This window comes from Tauraco erythrolophus, chromosome 9 (assembly GCF_009769465.1).
Source record: "Tauraco erythrolophus isolate bTauEry1 chromosome 9, bTauEry1.pri, whole genome shotgun sequence".
Taxonomy (NCBI): Eukaryota; Metazoa; Chordata; class Aves; order Musophagiformes; family Musophagidae; genus Tauraco; species Tauraco erythrolophus.
The window spans coordinates 1,637,336-1,663,287 of NC_141473.1; the positions used below are offsets into that span (position 1 = coordinate 1,637,336).

General features: G+C 44.2%; 1 protein-coding gene across 1 annotated transcript; it reads left to right on the forward strand.

Annotated features, from left to right (window-relative positions):
* The first annotated feature begins 10,074 nt into the window (after window positions 1-10,074).
* Window positions 10,075-17,335, forward strand: C9H10orf143 (chromosome 9 C10orf143 homolog). Its single transcript, XM_086616446.1, has 4 exons — window positions 10,075-10,155; window positions 14,343-14,468; window positions 14,599-14,664; window positions 17,054-17,335. Exons 1-4 carry the CDS (start codon window positions 10,075-10,077, stop codon window positions 17,081-17,083), a joined length of 303 nt encoding a protein of 100 aa, XP_086472572.1. The 3' UTR covers window positions 17,084-17,335.
* The last annotated feature ends 8,617 nt before the right edge of the window (window positions 17,336-25,952 follow it).

Here is a 25,952-nt window from a genome sequence, read left to right on the forward strand (position 1 = left end):
CCTCCGCCGCGGGAAGGGGGAGCGGCGGCGGGTCACGTGGGGAAGAGGGAGGGCGCGCGCGTGCGCCGCGGCGGCCGCATCCCCCCGCGCATGCGCCGTGAGCCCGCGGCCATCTCGGGCGGGGCTGCCGGTCACCGGCTGCCGCGGCGGCGGGGGAGTCGGTGTTTGGTGTTAATGGCCGGGTCGGTGCTCAGCCGCTGACCGCAGAGTGTTCCGCAGTCTCTGGGTTGCGGGTGCCGCTTCCTTGCCCCTCCGCAGCCTGCGGTGCCGCCAAGAAATTGACCACCGTAAATCTCAAGATAATGGAATTGCAGAGTCAGGGAATGGTTTGGGTTGGAAGGGACCTCAAAGACCACCCAGTTCCAACCCCCCTGCCATGGGCAGGGACACCCTCCACTACACCAGGTTGCCCAAAGCCCCATCCAACCTGGCCTGGAACACTGCCAGGGATGGGGCAGCCACAGCTTCTCTGGGCAACCTGTGCCAGTGCCTCACCACCCTCAGAGGGAAGAATTTCTTCCTTAGATCCAATCTAAATCTCCCCTCTTTCAGTTTAAAGCCATTGCCCCTTGTCCTGTCACTACACACCCTTGTAAAAAGTCCCTCTCCAGCTTTCCTGTAGGCCCCCCCCTTTTACGTAATAAAAGAACTCAGAAGTTTACAAAACTTTATGTATTAGCATATGAAGCTGGAAAAAAAAAAAGACTAATCTGGATGCAAGAGCGCTCAAAGGCTTGCACCGGGGTCACGGAGCCTCGGTGTACGGAAGGAAGGCAGGCAGGCATCGCTCCTTACGATGTGATATTTGGTTCCAAAGCAGCATCAGGGCAGTAATTTCTCCCAGGAGCTCGACACGGCAACGCTCACACCATAAAGCAGTAGCTGGTCATTTAAACTGTACTCTTAAAAAAGAAACAAAAGCCATGACAGGACAGGCTGGTGGTGATTCTTACCGTTCGGATCAGGCTGCTGCTCAGGACTGACAGATTACCGTTTTCTTTCACGTTTGCCAAGATAGTATATTGAAAAGAATCAGACAGAATGTCAACCTGGAATTAGATTTCTGCTCCTCAAGCTCACTGTCCATAAATATGCAGCTGCTGCAATTCATGCCACTGGAACCAGGATTACCACTGGTGGTGGGGAATCGCATTGTGAAGAAATGGAACAGGATAAGAAGAGTGAATATTTTATTTTGTTTTGCCTAATAATACTTATGTCCCTTTGGTGCAGAAAGAGAAAAAAGAATTTAATCCAAAATACTGTCTTACCTCTGTGCTGTTGAAAAGACGGTCATAAAGGATCCCAAAGAATGTTTATGGTTCTTACAAATTTACTGTAAAATTTTTACACATTAATCATCAACAACATTTAATCTGAAATCTCAAAAAGCACAACGGAAATTAATCCAAAAATAAAATATTAATAACTCCATTGAGTTGCTGTCTTTTCTCGAATATTTCTAAGAAAACAAAAGCATGTAAGTACTTTTGAAGAGAAAGAAAAGAACAGATGTAAAAAGACATGCTTTGTATAAACAAATTCCAGTTGACATAAAGTCCATTGCTACCATGTTGCACAAATATCCACTCCAGGGAAAGACCTGAATTGAGTGTGTGACACCATAGCAGAGCAACTAAAAACTGGTTCAACTTTAAGATTGTTCTCAGACCACCCTAAATCTTCATTGTTCAACAATACAGTTGTTTTTCGATTACTTTCGAGAAACAGCAAGTGGAGGATGTATCTGAAAATTTTGATAAAGTCTTCTTCACCATCTGTTCCATGTTTATTAACTGACTACCAAAGAGGAAAAAAAAACAATTTAGAAACAACCTTTTGGAATAAATTACAAGTACTTTAACAAAATTCTAAACAAAGTGTATGAGTCATGAAGCAAGATGTTCATCTTAACTGGTGTGGTGATAACATTTGTTATCAAATGATGAACATTGTTAACAAATGATGAACATTTGTTCATCTTAACAATTACTTGTTCATCTTAACTGGTGTGGTGATAACAGCATCAATTCAAAAAGACTTGACAGGCACGGTAAGAAGTGTGAGAACCTCAGCTCCATTTGCTGATTGCTACATCTCTCAGATGATTTGGGATAAGCAGAGGGAAGGAAGCCTAACTTTATATTTTCTCTGACATTCTAACCTGACAGACAACCAGTGGCATAGTCAGAAATGGGTGAGAACAGAAAATCCTTGGGGAAAGCATATTTGGGATTTTAGACATTATTTTGCTGAGTTTCAGAGCTTTAAAAATTACTGTTCCTTTCAGTCACAAAACAAGGAAAAAAGTCATTCTTCCCCATGAAATATTTCTTTCAAAGAAAATAATTTTGTTTAAATGACGAATTCTTCTGCTAGATAAGTCCCACAGATATCCCCATTTTATTTTAGCTTTCAGATCATTTAAAAAAAATCCCATATTAAATAATCTAGAACATCAAGGAAATGGCATATAACCACCACCTGCAGCTCTTCAATGAAAAGCATTAGATGGCGTAGAGTGGCATCTAATATATACATACCATTAGTAAGACTAAAGTATGTAATTCCACAAACAAATCTATTTTCCAATGGTAAAATCTTTCAACAAATCTATTTTCCAATGGTAAATTCTTTTGCCTTTTAGGTTCCCTAGTACCAGACAAAATGTGTGTTCCGTTTCATAGAATCACAGAATCACAGAATGGTTTGGGTTGGAAGGGACCTCACAAACCGTCCAGTTCCAACCCCCCTGCCATGGGCAGGGACACCCTCCACTACACCAGGTTGCTCAAAGCCCCATCCAACCTGGCCTGGAACACTTCCAGGGATGGGGCAGCCACAGCTTCTCTGGGCAACCTGTGCCAGTGCCTCACCACCCTCAGAGGGAAGAATTTCTTCCTTCTGTCTAACCTAAATCTTCCCTCTTTCAGTTTAAAGCCATTGCCCCGTGTCCTGTCACTACACGCCCTTGTAAAAAGCCCCTCTCCAGCTTTCCTGTAGGTCCCCTTTAAGTACTGGAAGGTTGTGATAAGATCACTCCGGAGCCTTCTCTATCTAAGGATTTAAGGATCTAAGGATTTCTGCCATATTAAAGCCAGGCTTGTGTTGTCGGAAAAGCCTGTAATTTTTGCAGTAAGAACGCACGCTGTTGTAATCTGATTAACTCTTGGTTTACTATTTATTGTCCATATTGTAGGTCCCACTGCCTGGCCCATGTCCGTGCTGGGCCCGGCCCTCTTCAACATCTTTGTCGGTGACGTGGACAGTGGCATGGAGTGCACCCTCAGCAAGTTCGCCGATGACACCAAGCTGCGTGGTGCCGTCGACACGCTGGAAGGGAGGGATGCCATCCAGAGGGACCTCGACAGGCTGGAGAGGTGGGCCCATACCAACCTCATGAAGTTTAACCAGGCCAAGTGCAAGGTCCTACATCTGGGTCGTGGCAATCCCAGGCACAAATACAGACTGGGCGGAGAATGGATCGAGAGCAGCCCTGAGGAGAAGGACTTGGGAGTACTGGTGGACGAGAAGCTCAATATGAGCCGGCAATGTGCTCTTGCAGCCCAGAAGGCCAACCACGTCCTGGGCTGCATCAAGAGGAGTGTGGCCAGCAGGTCGAGGGAGGTGATTCTCCCCCTCTACTCTGCCCTCGTAAGACCTCACCTGGAGTATTGCGTCCAGTTCTGGAGCCCCCAACATAAGAAGGACATGGACCAGTTGGAGAGGGTCCAGAGGAGGGCCACGAAGATGATAAGAGGGCTGGAGCACCTTTCCTATGAGGACAGGCTGAAAGAGTTGGGGCTGTTCAGCCTGGAGAAGAGGAGGCTCCGGGGTGACCTTATAGCGGTCTTCCAGTACCTGAAGGGGGCCTACAGGAAAGATGGGGAGAGGCTGTTCAGGAGGGCCAGTTGTGATAGGACAAGGGGTAATGGTTTTAAAATAGAGGGAGGTAGATTCAGGTTGGATATTAGGAAAAAATTTTTTACCGTGAGAGTTGTAGAACACTGGAACAGGTTGCCCAGAGAGGTGGTGGATGCTCCATCCCTGGAGACGTTCAAGGCCAGGTTGGATGAGGCCCTGAGCAACCTGATCTAGTTGGAGATCCCTGTTCCTTGCAGGGCGGTTGGACTAGATGACCTTTGAAGGTCCCTTCCAGCCCTAACCATTCTATGATTCTATGATTCTATAAGTGGAGCTCCTTTCTGGCTGCGGAGGAACTCAGCGAACATGCTGCTCAGGGCAGCGCGGGCTGGGACGGGACGGAGCAGTGAGACTCCGCGGGCCAGAGCTCAGTGACACGATTCCACTTTTGGAACGACTCGTCCCACTTCAGCTGTCGGACAGATGTAACTTCTGGAAATAAATGTCTTCCTCTGTAGCCTGTGTCAACTCCAGCTATGTCACATAATTTAAAACCTCATTCTTTAATAAGGTTCACAAGACCTTTTCAAGGTTCATTTGGAAGGTAAAAACAAGGATTGCTGTTAAAAATGTATAGGCCCATTGAGACGCAGGAGAACTAAATCTCCCTAACATTAGGCTATATTTCTGGGCATCCCATATGGAGTATTTGGCAGCATGGTCCCAGGGAAGCCCGGGGCTCCAACGACTCCAGATTGAACAACAGGCAGCGGGCCAAATTAATCTGGCAAGCCTCCCATAGTGCCCAGTTGATCTACTGCTCACCTCAAGTTGCAAAGAACTTGAGTGCCGAGGCGATATCCACATCGGGACGAGAGGAAACCTGAAGGCACAGCACGCCGCGCTGGCGTGGGCGCTCGCTCCCGAGTGCCACTCGTATTTTCCAGCCCGGCCCGAATAAATCAGTTTGCAGAAGAACTGTGTCTTGGTTTGCATTTGCTAATTACCATATTGGAGTGCTGAAGTACTGAAATGCATACTCCTCGCAGATACGGGTTTTATTCTGTTATATTCAAGCTGGGAATTCCCCGTAAAATATTGATGTGTTTTAACATAATTCTCGTTCCAGCCAGTCCCTGAACCCACGACTTTATGCGTGGCAGAAGAGTTACTGGTGCCTAATACTGTTTTCCTGAGCCATGCTTAGACAAAGATGTAACAGCAGAGAGACTATATAATTCCACTTTGAAGAAATTAATGTAGCTGGAAGTTGCTGAGTATTGAGGCTATATATAAGCTATGTTTTGATACAGAAATAGTATTTATTAGTACATGGACAGTGTAAAATAAAAACTAATACCTTTAGAATATGCCTAAGCAACACCTTTTCTTGTTTTATCTGGTTACATCCTTTATTCTGATATACCATCAGCTATACTTTTGGGAATTTAGTCTGTCCTTCGCTACAAAAGAAGTCTTACTATGCACTAATTTGGCATCTGATTTATACAGAGTGATTAAGAATAACATATTTTTGTTGATTCTTGCAAAACCAGCTTCTTGGGTATCTGAACTGGTGGGATTTACTAGACTATACAAATGAAGATTGATCCTAGAAAAAAACTCTGGTTAAAGGAAATGGTTGCATTCAAAGTCAAATTAAAATTTATATTAGAACAGATTACTTTTGTTGATAAAATTCTTTTATTTTTGAGAATTGGGTTTTCCCTAGGGGCCTTGGCTGTGACTACTGAGCGATACGATTAACATATAATGTTCTCTCCTTCCTTAAAAAATCATTGTAAATCAAGGCAGAATTATTAGCCGTGTAGCAAGAGATATCCAGGGGTGACAATCTGCTTTCACTGAAGCAAAGATGACATTCAGTACGTGTGTGCAACCACATGTTCACCCCATTCTTGTTGGTTCATGGAAGGAGTCTATGTCCCCTTTTATTCTACAGGGTTTAGAGAGCCTCGAACATGAAGAGGGAAAAAAAAGCTTGGATATGATAAGAATGTATGATATTATTATAAGGGGTGAAAATGACAGATTCAGAAGATATGAGCATAGAGAACTCGTAATAATGAGAGGGTAGGAGCCGGGAAGAGAGCACTGACAATGGTAAGAATGCACAATAGAGTTCTAGAAGAAACCTTTAGTGATAAGCAAAGACGTGGTCCAGTATTATATTTTGACTTTTGGATGCATGACACAAGATAAAATGAAAACCACTTTGGTCTGGAAGAATGTACAGGTTTGGGAGGTGAAGAGATTGTGTAGTAGAAGACTGCAAAACAAAGAGCACGTATTCTGAAACAGGGCAGGAATTCTTGTTCAGACATGTCAGGCCTTGGCATAAGATCAGTGGAAAAAGGCTATGACAGGTCACTAGTTTTCTTGATTAAATGTCAGTAAGAGTTGTATACACAGAATAAAACAAAATGAGGAGGAATTTAACAGGGAATCAGATACAGCAAACATGGAAATACTGACATTTTCGTCTAGGAAAATGGTAAAATTAAGGTCCCAGTTGAAGACCTAAAGATACCATTTAGCTTTGGACCAAGGATGTAAAAAAGAACCAACATATCTGTAACTGCAGAGTTCCCAGTCATGAGTCTTTCTCTAAAAGCGCTCAACAAGGTGTGTGAAGACCCAGGTTGGACGGTGTGACGGGTTTGTGACTGCTGCATCTATTTACGAAGGGTAAACATGAGCACAAGAAAACAGTTTTTTTACTGTGAGAGTGGCCAAACACTAGAGCAGGCTGCCCAGAAGAGCTGTGGAGGCTCCAGCCTTGGAGATCCTCCAAACCCCATGGGACACAGTCCTGGGCAACCTGCTCAAGGGACCCTGCTTGAGCAGGGGGGGTGGATGAGGTCATCTCAAGAGGTCCCTTCCAACCCAAAGGATTCTGTGGCATGATCCTCCTTTTAAAGTACCTGGTACCACACAAAATGATGGAGTTAACAGCAGAGAAAGCATGGAGAAGCATTTAGCAAATTAGCTTAATGGAGGAAAGGGAAAAAAGCAGAGCAAATGGAGAGAAGAATGAGAAGGCTTGTGAGTCCTCAGTTTCTCAGGATACAGGAACCCCAAATCCAAGAATGGGATTTTGAGGTGGTACAAAGTAATTTGCCTGCAAAAAAAAGGGCAAACTACTTCGGATAAAAGCCAGAAAAGTCCAAAGAGGCAAAGGTCTATGAATTTCACAAGTACAGGTACAGTTGATTGTCTGTGGATGGCAATGAGCTACCTCTGACGACCAAAGTACATCTCCATTCCTCTGCTGGAGGCGTTATTTTTGTCAGGTCTCACTGCAGAAGACAAGGTGGGTCCTTAATTGAAAACGTAAGAGGTTGCATTTGGAGGTGTATTCATGTAAACATCAGCATGTCTTTTATTTCTAGCCTCTTGGTTCCCCAGATGTCTTGAACAAGTTTACAAATTATATATCCTCCACTTTTTGTCACTGAAATCTTAAAATCTGGTGATTGCAGCATTTGTGTTTTTACTGCAGGCCAAGCAGTCATCACAGCGTGGACAATTAATCACTTCACCAAATCACCCTTTTGGATTTGCATGACTATTCTTCAAAACTTACTGAAGTCAGCTTTCGTATCTTTATCATACTCTTTACAAAGCTAAGCTGTTTATTAGTCAGGAAAACATCCACGGAGGGAGAGAACTGATCCTAATTCCGTTCACTCAGGTACCACTTAATCCCCAGTTTGTGCATCAGATGAGACTTTTCTAATGGAACTGCCCTTTCCAAACCTTGCACCTGCAGAAAAGGATCCCCTGCCACATGCTGACGCATTTGGATGGATGTGTCACAAACCACGGGTTTTTCCTAGCATATCCCATTGTTCTAAACACGTGAATATACCCGGGAAGTCAGCCCACAACGCTGGCTATACTGGCAAGACACATAAATAGGCTCTGGGGGTGGAACTGGAAGGTGGCTTTGAAATAATTAAATAAACCTGATTTGATGTGAATGGATTTGGGTTTGGTTCAAACTCTGAAATGAATTATGCTTCAGATGTTCTGCAAACTGGATTACCCAGATTTAAGGTTATTTTTCTATCAGGCATGTCAAATGCTAAATTAAAAAAAAAAAAAAAAAAGAATCTGTGGATTATTTTTTTGCGATACGCCCTCAGGCTCGATGAATGTGACAGAGCATATCCTGTAAGTACCACTGGATCCCTAGTGAAGAATAAGCTCTAGAAGGAATGAACGCCAGGGATAGCCTGACAATGCGTGTTCTCTCCTGCAAAACGGTTTGATTTAGCAGAGCAGAAAAGACAGGCGGTATATTACACCCTCCCGACTGAGGACATCGTCCCGTGCTGGTCCAAAGACCCTGCAAAAGTAGAATGAAGGACTCTGATTTTATCAGTCCATCACGGTGCCAGTGAGCGACAAGCACTGTCGAATTCTGCTCAGTCACACCTCCTCCCTGGCGGTTTTTTTCCTCCCTTTTGGTGGGAGATGGAGGCTGCAGAAGACACCTTGGCTTCGTTAAAGACAGGCATCATCCTCTAGAAAAGAATCTCCTGTTGATCTTTTCAGATTAAATCCGAAACGAGTACCTGCCCGTTCTGGATGGCTGTGCAGTTCACGTGGCCAGCTCTCGGGTCCCACCTGTGAGAATGATCTTGGTCTTCTGCTGTCAGGGGTGGGAATTTGCAGATGATCCTTGGAAGCTTCTGAATGATTCTGTTTGGAAATGGGACATTTCTGTGCTGAAATTCAGGTACTTTCCTGTGACTTAATCTGAAATAATGATGTGCAGCTCATCGCCTGTCATTCCCTCGGGAGCGGTGACTTGTACTGGGGTGCAACAGAACAATATGCAGCAGCCAGGGCAGGAGGACACCAGGTCAGTGCAAGTCACCGACTTGCTGAATGTCTGTACGTAGGCTGAGATACCTGCTTTTAGGTGCCCAAACCTAAAAGTCAAAATCATTACACTCAAATTTGCAACTGCTCCCTAATACAGAGTTCTTTGGTGCACCACCACATGGCACTGAAATGTTTCTTTTAGAGAAAGACAACTTCTGCAAAAACAGTAGGAGCCAAACCAAGGTGTTCTTGTCAACTCTGTGCTCAGTGCTTACTCCACGGCACAGTGGGAAGTTTGAGAAGTGAACTTCTTATTCCCTGGCTTTCGTAACACGCACGATGCTGGGCATATGTCGTCTTCTGGTTGTCATTTCCACGTGGCTTCTCATCTTTCCTGGGCCTCTAAAGGAGGTGTAGTTCTTTGGGAAAGATCTAATTACAAAATCAGCTCCCCTCACTGACCACACTGTTACCGAAACGGATGAGATGTTACTGCTATTAACAAAATGGTTACTGACACACACCAGACAAAGCCAGGTGAGATGGTGGTTCTTCTGACGCTTGCGTCAGGCAGCACGTAGACAGAAGAAGACTTTTTACTTTTCCCTAGGAAGCATGTTTTTTTTTTTTCCCATCTAATGTGCCAACGTTAGAACTCTCTTTATCTCCAGCCCACGCACCAGTGCAGCCTCAGTCATGCTTTCACGTGGGTCTTGTCCTTCGACGTTTGGGCATTCCTGCAGGCACAGAAATTGGACTGTAAGTTACATGGAGTCACCCCCATGAACGCAAAGGTCTCGGATAATATTTTCCTCTTGTCTTTAACGCCACCAAAACCCAAAGAAATTAAAGAGGAGGAATACAGCCTCTCCCGCGTTCGACACGATTCCCACCGGGATTTAAAGGCGAGCGCAGAGGTTACCGGATACTCGCGGATGGCTCGAAACGGTTTCCCAGCTTTTACGCCTTTCATTACCAGTTTAAGAAGCGCTCGGAGAGCGCCTAAAACGCCAATTCCCAAACCCCGATCGCGGTGACCCGCGGTGACGTCAGAGCGCCGCTCCCCTCCGCGGGAGCGCAGCTGACGTCGGACGCGCGGGAGCGGGCGGCGCGGCCCGGAGCGCCGGTGCTGACCGGGGCCCGCGGGACCCGCGCTCGCCCGCCCCGTGAGAAACGCGGAGCCGCAGCGCGAACCGCTGCGCGAACCGCTCCGCCAGGCGCCATGTCGCGCGTTCGCGCTCGCCGCGGGGCGATGAACAGCGGCCTCCCGCCCCGCCCCGCGCTCGCCCCGCCCCACCCGGGGCCCCGGTAGCCGCCGCGGGGCCGTCGGGCGGCGGAGCCCGGCGCGGGGCCGCCATGGCCGCGCTGCCGCTGCCCGCGCGGGGGCGGCGGGGGGCGCTGCGCGCGCACGAGCCGGAGCCGGGGGAACCGGAGCGCGTGAGTTGCGCCCGCGCGCGCGCGCGCGGGGACGTGGCGGGAACCGGCGGCTCGGCCTTCCGCCGGGGGGGGGGGGCGGGGGGGGGGAGCGCCCCGCAACTGCCCGCCGGCGGCGGGAGCGGCTTCTCCAGCCCGGCCCGGCCGCTGCGCGGCAGGTCCCGCGGTGCCCGCTCCGCCCCGCGGGCAGCCGCCGGCCCCATGGCCGGTTGGGCGGTCGGTGCCGCCTGGCGGCGGCGCGGCGACAGCGCCGGGCCGGGGCGCGGGGTGGGGGGCGTTAGCGGTGCCCCGCGGACCCCCCCGGCCATGTTAACTGGTGCCGGTTCCAAGTTCGTGCTGCGCCGGTGCCGAGCTCTTGGTCCGCGTGGAGGCGGGCAGCCTGCGCGCACCTCTCACCATTTGAACTGGAATTTCACTATTTTTGTTCTTTCTTATTTTTTTTCCCCCTCCGCTGATACCCTTTTACCAGGTGGCATTATTAATGCTGTCTATTTTCAGCTGTCCTGGCTCCAGGATGTGCCTCACAAGATCCACGTGTTTGGCATTTATATGTCGTGCTTCTGGAACAGTTTCCCGTTTCAGCCAGGCTTGTGTGTGGGTTTCTCCAGTCGGATTCATTCCAACAAGGTGTCCCTCCATCCACCGCCTTGTAAGCATCTTTCTTCCTAGGAAGTGCCAAGCTGGCAACAGGAGTTCCAAGAAAAACTTATCCCGGTGTTCGCGCCCTCCCCCACTGTTACTTGGTCATCCCTGTTCACGTGTGACACAGGAGCTCAGAAACCTCATTTTTCGGAGATACACCGTTTGCGGAGAAGAGGAGGAATGTCTGTTCAGTGGATTTTCTGACTCTGACAAGGCTACATAGAAAAGAAGGGATTTCTCCTGGTTTTGAGGTTAGAGAGGGAAATAATAGCTTTCCTGTGGGCCATGAATTGCAGTTTGTCCGCTAACAAAAGCATTAACGAGCCAGCTGCCTGGAGACCTGGTGAAATTCTTCTCAAACTTCTAAGACAGCCACTCAGAATTGAAGTTGCCGCCTTTGTAGAAAGTAGAATACAGGAGTCAAGGTAGTTTTAAAAAGAGAATTTTTCTTATTACAGTTAGAACCTGTTCTGTGTAGAGTAGCTAAGGCAAGGCAGCCGAGGGTGGTTTTTTCCCTAAAACAGCAGCTGTTATGGTCCGGATTACAACTGGGGCATCACGGCTTAATGAGTTTAAGGGAACAGTTGAGCTGCTGCAGTCGTGTGCTCGGTCACAGGCAGGAGGTGAAACACCTACGCGTGACCTTCCGACTGTCGAGGTGAGGCGTGCTTGTTAAACTGGGCTCTCCATCTCCCAGTACCTGCACACTGTGGCGCAGTGACTGGTGCTTCGTAACTCGCACGGCTGTGACGCCAAAGAGTTTTGCACATTTTAGGTCTCATATCAGAACGTTTGTCGCTCTTCTTGGGATTCTGTCCTTTTGGGGCTGTGAGCCGTTACCAGTGCTGGGGCTGGGAGACAATATTTTGGAGTCTTAAGCATCCTCATGTTTGGTGCTGCTATCATGCAGCGTCCTGTGCTAGTGGCTGTTGTAAGCGGGGGAGATTCCCAACAGTTTTTTCTGCTCTCTCTCAGCTTCTACTGTATGTTGTATATTCGTACATATTATTTCCTTCTGCACCTTGATGTAGTTATTTATATGGATTTCAGAAACTTGCATCAGGATGGAGCTCGTTGATGTTGTACGTTAGATTAGGATTTAGAGGCCAGTAAAGAATATCGGATTTTTCAAGGCTGGAGCTATTCACATGGCGTGTTCTGGTTTGGACTGGACTGCAAGCAAAGTTTCCCAGAACAAGGACCTGCATGGACCCCGTGTTCCATCTGCTTTCCCAAAATGAGCCTTTTTCAGTAGGGAGCTGGGCCCTAATAACAGGGAGCATCTACGTATGGCCATCATTGTTCTTTCCGTAAAGGTATCTGCTGGAGCTCAGCTAAGCAAAGCTGGGCTGGATGGAGACCTGCTTTATACCCATGGGACAGCTGTTTATGAAACACAAAAGAGAAGCTAGCCTGGCTTTTGAAAGTGTGGTAAACAAACCAGAAATTACTTGTGATTAACATGCTAAATTTGTAGGAGATCTTTCAAATCTTACAGCTAAATAAGAAAAAAAAAAAAAAGGCAAGTGGTAGCCTTTCTTAAAACTATTTTCCATTGCATTTAGGTTAGTTATTTTGATGTAGCTGATTTCTGCACCAATTTATTTTCACTGTTTATGAAAAGCAGCATCTGTGAGGCCTTTGTCCTTTCAGCATCGATGAAAATGCCTGTGTTTTTCCAGGACTTTCCAGCTGGAAAAATTAGAGTATCTTCTCTGCAGAGAGACTTGTTTTCTGCTCGTTCTGGGACGGTGTGTGATTTGGTGTTGCTTGTCTTACACTACGTTTCCAAGCTGGGTGTACCGTGATCATCCCTAACAAAAGCAGTCATTTTGATGGAATCCTTCCTTCCCTTTTGAACAGCGAGCTCGTTGATCCGTATTAATCACAGGCTCTTTGAGTCCTGCTCTACGTCTGTTCTGCGCGCAGGCAGGATTGAGCTATTGATTGTTTTTTCCTAAGAGCAAGATTTCCAGAGAGTGAAGTCTTCCCTGAAGCCAGCCTCTGCTAGAAACTTCCACAAATTGTCTTGGCATTGGTATGATAAGTTTGTCAGCCGTCTACTCTGTATGCTGAATTCCTGTCACTGATGCTAAGTATCTTAACCCCCCCCCAAAAAACAATACCTTGAATTTATTTTTCATAAGCTGTATTTCTTCTGATGTATGGCAGCAAGTCGTTTTTTCCCTTTTCTCCTTCATCTCACACATCTTACTACTCTGCTGTACCACTATGCTGCACCTTTTAATAAAGGACGAGTTCTTCAGCAACAAAGGGAAGAGAATGTTTTCCCAGTGGAAGGCGGTCTATCTTTAGAGGACCTTCTCAGACTTTTTGTTATTATATTATTCACTTTCTTAGTACAATACATATTTCACTTTTTGATTTACTTCCCATCCAAATATCCTGCATTCCTCGGTAGCGTTCTCGTTTCAACTGTTTTCCACTGAGGTTCCTGTTGTATTGATCCATTTTATTTTGCATAACATATTCAAATTTTAAATTTCGTTTCCGTGCTTCAATAGTCTGTTAGTTCTGTGGCAGCACATCTTCTGCCTGTGAAATCAAGTGCTTGTGAAAGAGATCGAATATTGTTATTCCTTAAACAAAGTTTGTTCAGAAAGGCGTCAGAAAAAAGTTTCAAAAGCGCGTGTTTCTCTTCGGAATTCAGAGCCAGACCCTGAAACGTCTGTGTCAGTTTCGAAATTTCCCGTTATTCTCTTAATTTGCTGTTAGAATTTCAAGGAGCCCCTGGGATTTAGGTCGTCCTCCCATTGCATGGCGTAGCAGTGACAGGCCAAGGATATTCTTCCGAAGGTCTCCGATCTGTGTCTTCCACAGACCTGGATCCCAACCTTACCAGTTCCTGCCCCGGTTCTCACGCAGCAGTACGGCCGTGTTTCTGGGGACCGCTGCGCTTGGGTTGGGTTGCACTGCGGGAAGGACATCCCTGGTGGGGCCAGCCCTTTCTCCGGAGGTGGGGTGCCTTGGAGTTGCAGGACATCCACGTGTCATTCGGTCCTAGGTGGCAGCTTGGGTTAGAGCTTCAAGAACGGGAAGTTAATTGGTTATGTAGCGACGGAAAGCTGTGAAAAGGTGACAGTGTTCAGAGAAAAGACAGAAAAATCATTACGGAACATGTCTCCGTAGCTGTCTGACTTGGCTTCAGGGTTTTCCTTCCGTTTCCTTGATGTAATTAGTCATTTCGCACAACTTCCCCTGATCCGCTCCTTTGATAAGCGCCATCCCAAATTATACACTAATGGAGGGTGACGCGTGCTCTTTTCCCAGCGGCCTTCCATCCCCGGTTTATGAAACTGAGGCAGGGAGATGTTCAGTGAGATCTGCAGATTTCCCTGCTCATCCAGCATGAGATGCAGTGTTAAGTACAGAATTCTGCTGTCTGGTAGCCCGCGTTTTCCCAACTTACTGTTCTTACAAGTGAACACGAGATCCCTATCAGTCACAAACAATGGAATCCTGAAGGCTTTGGGTTCGGTGGCCTGTGCCTTGCCAAGTCATCTAAATGTTGCTTTGGATTCTTGCAGAAGCGAGCATGCAGGCCGTTAGAAACCATTCCCAGTGAGGCTGATTGTGCCATGGAGCTGGATTCTAAACAGAAAATCTCCACTGACTCCGGTCTTTGGGCTACAAAGACAAAGCAAAATGCAATGGTATGTTTACACTGTCAACAACGTCTGTTTTTTAGATGAACGCATCTAAAATACGTTTTATAATAAAATTGCAAATAATTGCCTTTTTTTTTTCTTTTTGAATGGCATTGTATGTGTTTTCCTTCATTAGATTTTTGAAAATCATGGAAGCAGAGGTACTGCCCAGCCTTGCCCAAGATGTATTGCTGGAGAATCTGTAAGTATATTAACCCTCCTTCTGTGACATAAAAGATAGACTTGTTCTTAAGTATTAGATCCATAAAACATAAAGTTAATAAAAACTGCAATTACATTTCTCAGGAATAAAGCATGTAAATAAAAGAAGGCAGATTGATTTAGCATTTCTGAGGCACGCCAGCAGTACACAAACTAATATGTTTCCAGCAGCGGTTGGAAAATACAGAGACTGCAAACACATTTTTCAAACTCACTCTAAAAAGCAGAGTTTAGGAAGTAACTGAAGCAACCACTAACGTACAACTTCCTCTACCCCGTTTGTATATTGTCCTTGATTTACTGGATCATAGTAAAATATTCAGGAATCCCATTCTATCTCCTATTTTTCCCCCTAATTGGATACTTCCTTTCCAACAACTAGACATAGCCTGAAAATATTATGCTGTAGACATACCAGAGCTGGTTTTAGACGAGCTAAGAACCAGTAGCAATCAGAGCCCGGCACAGACAACCAGACTTTCCTGAAAAACAGTGCAAGTATTCGGAGAGCTGGATAGTGCTGACTTCTGAGCTGATTCAGATAGGCTGCTCTTGGTGTCCAAAGCAGTCTGCTTAAAACCTGTATTTTTTTTCATTTGTGTAGGCTTTCGTCACAGCTGTGACTTGGCACCGTGTAGCGTGCCGTAACTGCAGCAGTAGCACTGGAGTCTCCCACTGATGGATAAGTCATTGCAGCCTTCCAGTACCTAAAGGGGGCCTACAGGAAAGCTGGAAAGGGACTTTTTACAAGGGCATGTAGTGACAGGACACGGGGCAATGGCTTTAAACTGAAAGAGAGGAGATTTAGATCAGATCTAAGGAAGAAATTCTTCCCTCTGAGGGTGGTGAGGCACTGGCACAGGTTGCCCAGAGAAGCTGTGGCTGCCCCATCCCTGGAAGTGTTCAAGGCCAGGTTGGATGAGGCTTTGGGCAACCTGGTGTAGTGGAGGGTGTCCCTGCCCATGACAGGGGGGTTGGAACTGGATGATCTTTGAGGTCCCTTCCAACCCAAACCATTCTGTGATTCTGTGATTCTATAACTGTCATCTTAACCATTCTCTTTTCAGCCCTGTATAGTATAGAAGGCCAAAACCCTCAAGAGAGAATGGCTGGTAAGAGTGACAGAGGTTATGGTATTCCTACAGTTTCCTTTCCCATGCAAAGTTTAGGAAGTTTCTTAAATTCACAGTCGCTACTCTTGACTTCTGTTCAAATCCTCTGTATCCTTTTGAACCATCACACAAGATTCCTTACAGAGCCAAAAATGAGGAGAGGTGCGGGAGAATGCTGTGCATTTCTTCAGAAAGGCTGAATGTTTGTAGCAAAATCTTTGATTTGATGGAATTAATGGCGAAGTTTCCATTGACTGCTGTGAGACTGAGGTTGCTGTCGTAAGTCGGGAGTTGTGACTGAAAAGACATTTACTTTGTGAACTTATTTCTGCTCATCTTTAAAAATAAAATAGAAACCAGATCCAGGGCTGACTTTAGGAATACAGAAACCACTGTGACCACATATGTGGATTATCAAGTTTGAACTTTCCAGATGTGTTACTGTCTTTAGGGGCATGGAGAACATCTTGGGGGTTAAAACCCGAAAAAAGAAGAGAACATCTTGGGATTAAAACCCAAATTGGCACATTACGAAGTCAGTTCTGTTGTATTCCCAAACTACAGTGACAACATTAGAGTTCGTAAAATTCTTCTATATCAGTGACCACTTAATTTGGGGAAATTATGACTGAGTACAAATACTGTAATTCCAAATAACACCATTTCTATTTTAAATTGGATTAGCTGGACATTTTTTCCTATGGCCTAGTAATGAACTTGAGATTAAAAGCTGGATAACTTGAGGATATCGGGGTGGGGAGAAGAACACAATTGTACTTGAGGTTATTATGTTACATGATAACTAGAATTAATGTTTTTTTAGTTCTAAAACTATTACTGTGAATACATTCTTTAAACAAATACAATGTGATGTAAACAAATGCAGACTTGAGTTTAAAATAAAAGTTGCCAACCAGAAAGTAAATTTCTGTTCTATCCTCAAAATCTTTAAACATTTAATGGTAAGAGAGTAAGGAGTACAAGTATGATGCTAAAATTGACTGTATTCTCTATGGGTTTATGCAGAACTAGTATCATAACTCAGTCATGCTCCTTATACAGATTACACTGAACGGTCCCTTCGCTGTCCAGACTTTTTAGTTGTCCACCAGTTCTTCAGGAAAAAAAAAGGGAATTTGTGATGCGGTTAGTGGACCAGTCAGTTTCTTTTAAAATAAAGTTTGAAAATATATACTGAGGGAAGGCTTCAGTTTTCGATGAGATGATTTTTAGTGACATGGAATTTTGTCATTTCAGGGACACTTCAATCATATCCTGGGCTTCTAGAAATTGAGAGCCAGCAGATCAGCAACACGGCTTCTCTGTTTGAATCCTGAAGATGCGCCCGTGAGCCCTGCGCAGCTGGATATCTGCACGTTCACCCACGGCGTGGGGTCGTGTGCCGTGTCCATCACACAGCAGTTTGCTGTGGGTGTTACTCTTCCAGTGCACAATTATGGATATCATGGATTTTACACTCGGAAAAATGCTTCTGCTTTTAAGGTAGCTCAGTATGTGTTAAAAAAAAAAAAAAAAAAAACACAACAACAACAAAACCTCAAACAAAACCCACGTTGATTTAATATTTTAGACTCTTTAAGTTGATCTGGCCTTTGGGCCAGTCTTCACCTGGGACTGGGCCGAAGATCATGTTGATACAAGAGATTTTCCTGTCTCTCTTGGGCACTTTCTGTGATACTTTTGGAAAATGGTCCTTGCATTTCCGTGGGTACAGGGCCTGCAGTTTTAGCTCAGCCTTATATATGCTGGCAGAAATAGAAGGACAGAAATGCCTTCATTTTTAGAAGGCTGTTCACTTTGCAGCTGCAAAGGCCAGTAAAAATCCTATTGAAACTTATGTTTAAATCCAAAATATGCATCCAATTCAGGTATCTTACATGCTGTACTTCTAGATAGTTTACAACAAGCAGAGTTTGTGAGCGTGGCAGATGAGTATCTAACAGAAAAAGGAGTAATATTTGAACAACCCTCTATGAAGCAAAGGGGAACAGTAATTCAGCTCCGTGGCAACCTCGCAGAGTTGTTAAGATGCCAGACACCCCCTGGCTCTGCCTTTCCAGTCATTGTGATATTAGAACAAATCTGTTAAAAAGCCTTGAACTTGTCATCCAACGTCATTTTATTGGCTTATCACACATCATTTCATGTACGTTTTGCCAGTATATAGGACTGTATAATTTTCCAACACGTTGAGATTTTTAGACTCAGGATAGCCGAGGTGTGCTGTTGGGATGTGACACTTCAGTGGCTGCTCTGGTTGAGGCAGAAGGGTCCTGAAAGCTCAGAATGGCAGCGTGTTAACCCTCTGCACGGGAGGGGAATTGCTGGGACCTGCCAAAATTCACAACAAAAGCAATCTCCACTGTCTGGAGAGCTGCTGAGCTATAGCTGTGCCCCGCTGCCACTCAGCTTTCCGGCAGAGTTCAGCCCAAAACAGACACGGGAGGCATGACAGCATTTGGTCTCTCCTGTTCTGAGCAGCCAGGAGCCAGTTTAAATTAAATGATAGCTCCGAAGTTTCCAAAATCTAGTGACAGGCTTTTAAAGGTTAGTTTCCCAGTGGGGTTTATCAGACTGCAAAATCCTTAGGCAAAGGTTTTTCAGAGTCCTAGAATGCTTTCGAGGTTGTGTGTGGAGCTGTAGCTAGCACTGAGTTGGCTGTTATTAAGGAGAAATTCTTCCTAAATACACAAATATGATATAAATACTGAATTCAGTTAAGTAATAGATGAGGAAATAAGTCTATAAAGCAAACCTGCACGAAACTGGCATGCAGACTGTTTGGTTAGGAAAGAGTCAATTTTCCTCTAAGCCAATATAAATTTTAGTTACATCAAAAAAAAGTATTTTCAAAGTGAAATTTTTCAGACACTTCAAAATTTTCTTCAATCACAGGAACAGTATAATCCATCAAAAGATCAAACCTCCAAGAAACACAGTGGGTTTAAAAATCGTATTGTCCCTGTTACCTTGGAAATCTGAAACTCATCTTGAATCCTTCCGCTCCCAATACAGGTTGATGCAAGCAGTAGTATCTATCCGAGCTAGGAAGGAACATATCCTCACTTGTAATGACAGAATGATGAGAGAATTCCTGTATACTGACATCAGAGTTTCTCAACCCATGCAAAATAATGATACAAAATTATTTCTAAAGTATATTTTCAGTTTTCTAAAGGCTGAAACTACGTATGTGTTACCAGGGTAACTAGATCATATTTTGTGGGCAGTTCATTCTTACAACACTTTCCCACCTTTGTTTTTTAAAAATCCTGGTATTAATAGCAGCCAAAAAAGGGATGGCTAAGCAGCAGATCCTGTGCTGTAAAAGCTGAAATAGCTGCTTGAAGGCAAAAGGCTAAAAGGTGTCTGAAAGTTCAGTTACTGCAAAATTACTGAAAACCTGTTATGCTTCATCAAGTAAAATGTGTGACAAGTAACCATCAGTAAACAGTGAATAGTCAAATTTTAGGGTATCCACAGAGAAGAATATCAAAAGTAGACTTGGACTCCATGATGGCACAGTTTTCTGCTAGAATATATTAGAGCAAAGAAGTGTGCCTTCAGGTTTAAAACACAGGGATATATCTATGGATTGTGAAACCAAAAGGGTGCTTTTCATTTAAATAACTCAAATTTTCTCATGTTAAGAATTCACAGATACCTGTGTATATATTTCTTCTGTTTGCTTTAAACTTAACTGTATTTTAATCTGGTGTGGAATATGGTAAAAATGAGAACCAACTGGTTTTCCTTATGATCTGCATAGGTTTGGGGCTGTGTCCTTTTTAATTCGTCTCCTTTTACAGTAACTATTGTTTTTTATAAAATGTTGTCGTACATAAATCACGGGACTGGTCACAGTTTGTGGCTGCATTACAGAGGCTGATGAAGTCATACTAGGGTTCGATTTTAATGTAATTTTTTCGTATCAATCCTCCCGTTGTTACTGTACGCTGTGCAGGTATTTTATTACGCTGTCCACCCTGACTCTCAGGACTGTCCTTGGAGGTTACTGCATCTACACAGCTGAACAAATTGGAGGACTTTATCCTGTTTTTTACTGTTCCCTGCACTGTGAACACGGGCCTCTTGTACTTTCTTCACCCTGTTAAAAACGTAACGCTGCAGTTTTCATCGAGTCTCACTGATCAGCAGTTACATTCTTCACGTGTACGTTTTGAACATCTAAATGCTGTAGAAACTGAACTTGAGCAAAGTGGTCACAAGCAGGGTTCTTTGTGTTTGGGTTTAACTATAGCCTTTGGCCTTCTCCAGGAACACAATATGGGATATGTCAGATCGGTTCTTTAATAATATTTAAATAAAACCCCCCTCTCTTCCCTTACCAATTTGATCTGGTTTGAGAATGAACTCCAAAAAGGGGTGTAGAAATAGATTAGCTAATGGAAAGTTAACTCCTCTCATTTGTAGACTGTCCCAGTTACCACTTTCATGTAGTTATACTGTTGTCAATAAAATACATTAGACTAGAAAAGGAATTAAAACCACTTGGCAGTTACCATCTCTGCCACATCGTAGCACGATTTGTAATGAAAGTGAGTATTAAAAAAAAAAAGATTTTGATACACAAGTGCAATGCCTTTCTTCCTTAGCAAAGATTTCTGTGAAAACCCGTCTGTGTCTTTCTATTCCTTCAGAGTTGATCAAGTGTTTGAATTTTTGCATCCCTAACATTTCAGTGTCCAGGATGATCTTCCCTAGTTATTTAACTGCAAAAGCACCAGACTGGGTCAATTGGGAACGTCTAGTTCAATATCCTCCGTGCTCTAGTGACTAGGAGCAGGCAGATGCATGGGAAGAGTCCAAGAAACATCTTGAGTGGGAAGACTACTTACAAATACAAAACCAGTGTTTTGTATCAGGTTTTGTTGTGGGCATCCTTTCTCGCCTCATAGCGAAACCTTCAACATCACAGCACAGAAATGATGAAAATGTCAATGGTTTCCAACAGTATTTTTTTCTTTGCTGTTGTTTGTTGGTATGAGAAACGTATTGGCTATCAGGAGAATGTTGAACTTGACTTTGCTCCTTTTATTAAGCATTGGCAACTTCAATATTTGCTTGGTAGTTCCTATATGACTAGAATTGACGTGTGTCTCTTTCTGGACAGCTAAACATCATCGTTATCCCTCATTTTTTTACAAATGAGAATGCATACACTGCTGGATAAGCTTCAAAGTGAGTCTTTCAGCTAGGATGTGATTCCTTACTCCGTGCTTTCTAAGGGGGCAAGGAATACATTTACAAATCAGTCAGTATGAAGGTAAATTCTAACTTAATAGTTTAATATATTGAAAGCTTATAACTGGTATTTTTTTAAATAGATGTACCACGTTTGTAATTTGTTTCAGGATTTGTCAGTCGGGATCATAAAGCTGTTGTGATGGGGACAGATGAATGCTGTACAAGTTGGGACAGGTGACTACTTCTTTAAAGCAGATTTGTGTCAAATCTGCAGTAGAACCACAAAATTATTTTTGTAAGACTTTTCTTCTGCTTATATAACTATGGAATTTTGTTTTATTGATAAAAAACTGTGCACTCTTTCTATTTCCTAATACTGTGGTTTGCACACAAAATAACCTGAGTGATACTTTATTAACATGTATATAGTAAAATAGGCATATGGTCTGTTTTTAATTCAGCTTAAAATGATATCATCTAATATTTTTAACTTTGTATTTTGTAAATTGTTACTTACAAAAGCAGAAGCATTAAACACCACTTTGGCTACAGTATGGAATCGACTGGTTTTGTTATGCCATTAATAATTGAATTGCATTCTGCAGACACCCAAGTATAAAGGTAAATAGAAACTGTTTGTGGTTTGTATTATATACGGTTTCATTTGTGCAGCATAGTCCCCCTCATAGGCCAGATGTGTGAATGATATGCAGAATCAATATTTTGAAACAAAGTCATTCCTCTTCAGGTTTGGTCTAATAGAGAGTTAAACATTAATATTTTTCAACTGATCCTCTCCATCTGTGTCTCCAGATTGTGTTTTTCCTCACCTAGTTGGAACACCTGAGGATCAGACCTAAGTTCCTGTGGATTTCAGTAGAAACGTGGGTGTGTAGATACCTTTGTGAATCTAAGCTGTGATCTCCTTAGACTATTGCTTTATTTAGATTATCATTTTGCTTCATAGCAGCGTGGTTTTGAAGCAAATCCCCCGACCCTTCCCACTTGCTGAGCGTCGCTGCGGTCGGTAGCGCGGTTTCAGCGCACGTGAAATGGCTTCTTTCAAAGTCAGTCTGCCCTGGGACCTCTGCTCCAGCTGCACGTCAGGTAGGTTTAAATTAGCTATAAGGAAGAAATTCTTCCCTCTGAGGGTGGTGAGGCACTGGCACAGGTTGCCCAGAGAAGCTGTGGCTGCCCCATCCCTGGCAGTGTTCAAGGCCAGGCTGGATGGGGCTTTGGGCAACCTGGTGTAGTGGAGGGTGTCCCTGCCCATGGCAGGGGGGTTGGAACTGGATGATCTTTGAGGTCCCTTCCATCCCAAACCATTCCATGATTCTGTGACCACTAGCATTCGCTTAACTATTCATTTGATTATAATTACACGTTGACTTGTCATGTTGACTGCCAAAAAAAGATGGAAAACCGAAATTTTAGGTTCAGTATGTGGGATGTAAAGGCAGTCTGTGTATGACTAGCCACAAAGACAAATTTATACTCAAACAACATGTATGTTGAAAATAATATATTTAAAACAAATGGTGTTTATGTCTAAATTAGTTGGGAAAACTGTACATGTATTAAAACTTCAACATCTCTCCTGAGAACCTTGCACGGTGGTTCCTGAGAACATAACGTGATATCTTGTATTAGCAAATTAATAGTCACACGTTAGTAATATTATTTTTGCCTTGATTACTGGCAGTAATTATAAAATTAAGAGTTACACCTTGACATTTTATCACACATGGAACTTCCATGCAGGATAACTGCATGTCAACGCCACGCATGCAAAAATGTACGCATGGCTCTGAGAAGCCCAAAGACCTTCCGTTGCTGGGGAGGTTTTTGCGAGTTTGCTAAAATGACTGTTACTGAAAATTAAAATCCAGAGGTATAGTGAGAAACGTCCCATGTGAAGGGGCATCGGGGCTCATCCATTGCTCTGTCTTCCTGAGTTGTTGCCAAATCCTTCTCAAGTGAGCAAGAAAAAATTTGGCCATCTTGTTTTCTCTTTAAACACACACAAAAATATTCCAGGAAGATCAAATAGGCATGAATAGATCTGAACCTTATCCTCTGTCAAACGACACGTCCTCACCAACTTTAAGAAACACATTTGCTGTTCCACAGCAGTGAATGTGTCAGGTCACTAATCGGCGACATCAAGATTTATCATAGAATCACAGAATGGTTTGGGTTGGAAGGGACCTCAAAGACCATCCAGTTCCAACCCCCCTGCCATGGGCAGGAACACCCTCCACTACACCAGGTTGCTCAAAGCCCCATCCAACCTGGCCTTGAACACTTCCAGGGATGGGGCAGCCACAGCTTCTCTGGGCAACCTGTGCCAGTGCCTCACCACCCTCAGAGGGAAAAATTTCCTTTTTAGATCTGATGTAAATCTCCTCTCTTTCAGCTCAAAGCCATTGCCCCGTGTCCTGTCACTACACACCCGTGTCCAAAGCCCCTCTCCAGCTTTCTTGTAGCCCCTGTAGGTACTGGAAGGCTGCTGGAAGATCACCCCGGAGCCTTCTCTTCTCCAGAACATGTTGTGCTTTGCTCTCTGCTGTCACACACCCAACGCTGTTTCTGAATCCGCGTTTCCGAACGCTGGCGTTCAGAAACCTCAACAACAACGTGCCTGGTGTTTGGCTGCCCCGTGGGACGTGGTCCCTGCCAACATTAGTGTGCACATGTTCACTGCGTGGTGGCTCTTGCTTAGCACTAGATATATCTTGTATTAACTTCTCAAGCCCGTGCTGTTTAATGCCATTTGCTTTGTAGGATGCGGTGTGGTGATATTTGTGTACGATTATAGTGTTGTTACTGAAACAATATAGAAATCACTGCATGATATTTGCTTGCAACACAGGGTGTCATTCATGAGTTATACATAAATGGCAGCTTTACATATTTAAAAGGAACATGGACTGCTTCATATCTGAAGTATGTTTCCCAGGAGATAACACCACCATTTGATCTATTTTTGATTAAAATGTAAAAATTAAAAATTAAATCAAATGGTAGTAGAATTCCTTTGGGAAAACATACTTCAGTTATGAAGTATTCCCCATAGTAACCTTGAGAATCTTACAGCTGTATTGTCTCATCTGTAGGTGGTCTTTTTATGTCTCACATAATTAAAATGAATTGCTGTTAGAGAACCCATACTACTGCATACAGATTTATGAACCTTGAGGCACCTCCACTCACAGACAAACAGGGATATCAAAAGCCAACTGCGTAGATACGCCGCATCGAGGCAGATACTGGTAATGGGGATGTTTACTGGGGAGTGTTACTTGCCTCTGCCTCGAAAGGGTGAACAAGGAGCGTGCTGTAAAACCACGCTGTGCTTCCAGTGAAGAACAGGTGTCTACAGACAGACAGCGGATGTACGGTGCAACCGCGTGACGCTACGTGCCGGAGGAGAGCACGGTAGTTAAAATATTCAGAGAACATTTTATATACTGAGGAATGGCTAATATGTCACCAGAAAAAGATTGTGAAATTGGATTTACTAGGAAAATGTGCTCCGCAAAAATCTAATGCAGCTTGTTTATAGCGAGCTGCTTTATCAGAGCGACGCGGAATATGGGAATGTATATTTGATAAGATTAGAGAATATAGTGGGGATCAGAAAAAATAAGACTATAGAATTTGCATTCGCATTTTCCCATATCTGAAGGACAAAAATGTCATTTATTTTTTGTTTGGTTTTGATTCTCTTAGTCCTGTTAATGCTATCCATGACAATGACTTGCGACCACGCATTCTCTTCAGGCTGTAATTAAAACTTCCGTGACATACGTTTCAGTAAAAGAAATGGGTGGAAGTGAAACGCTTGGATCTAATGTTTAAACAGAGAAAAGAAAAAAAAAATCTAACAATAAAAATGTAAAGTCTAAGAGTTCCATAGTGCCTTGTAGAAACATTTTGTAATAAGCAGCAGGAGTGTTCAGATTTCAATGTAATACTTAAAAGAAAACGTCTCTGATCTTTGAATTTCTTTATAGAGGGGAGTTTTTAATGTATAATCAGACTAAAATCCCTCTGTAATTGCACAGTGAGAGACCTGTGAAGTTTCAGGAAGGCTGCAGATGGAATACAGACCTACGGAAGCAAGAAGATTTTTCCTAATCTACGGAGCCAGCAACGCGAAATCAGCCTGAGGTGTCCCCACGTGCGTGTCCCGCATGGCACATAGAATCATAGAATGGTTAGGGCTGGAAGGGACCTTCAAAAGTCATCTAGTCCAACGCCCCTGCAAGGAACAGGGATATCTCCAACTAGATCAGGTTGCTCAGGGCCACGTCCAACCTGGCCTTGAACGTCTCCAGGGATGGAGCATCCCCCACCTCTCTGGGCAACCTGTTCCAGTGTTCTACAACTCTCATGGTAAAAAATTTTTTTTCCTAATATCCAATCTGAATCTACCTCCCTTTATTTTAAAACCATTACCCCTTGTCCTATCACAACAGGCCCTCCTGAACAGCCTCTCCCCATCTTTCTTGTAGGCCCCCTTGAGGTACTGGAAGACCGCTATAAGGTCACCCCGGAGCCTCCTCTTCTCCAGGCTGAACAGCCCCAACTCTTTCAGCCTGTCCTCATAGGAAAGGTGCTCCAGCCCTCTTATCATCTTCATGGCCCTCCTCTGGACCCTCTCCAACTGGTCCATGTCCTTCTTATGTTGAGGGTTCCAGAACTGGACGCAGTACTCCAAGTGAGGTCTCACAAGGGCAGAGTAGAGGGGGAGAATCACCTCTCTCGACCTGCTGGCCACGCTGGCCACATCTCTCCATCATCTGTGTTGCCACCTCGGGATGGCCAGTAATGGTTCCAAGCAGGTGCCACGCTTGGATATTAAGGGCAATTATAATGAAAACGTCTCTTTTGGAAGGTTGAAAGAGCAGCACATGGTTGACAT

What these genes read in the sequence shown, in the direction of transcription:
- C9H10orf143 (XM_086616446.1), top strand. Translation starts at nt 10,075, where the DNA reads ATGGCCGCGCTGCCGCTGCCCGCGCGGGGGCGGCGGGGGGCGCTGCGC. An exon ending in AGACAAAGCAAAATGCAATG is followed by an intron (nt 14,469 to 14,598) that starts GTATGTTTACAC and finishes TTCCTTCATTAG; the next exon opens with ATTTTTGAAAATCATGGAAG. An exon ending in GATGTATTGCTGGAGAATCT is followed by an intron (nt 14,665 to 17,053) that starts GTAAGTATATTA and finishes TTGTCATTTCAG; the next exon opens with GGACACTTCAATCATATCCT.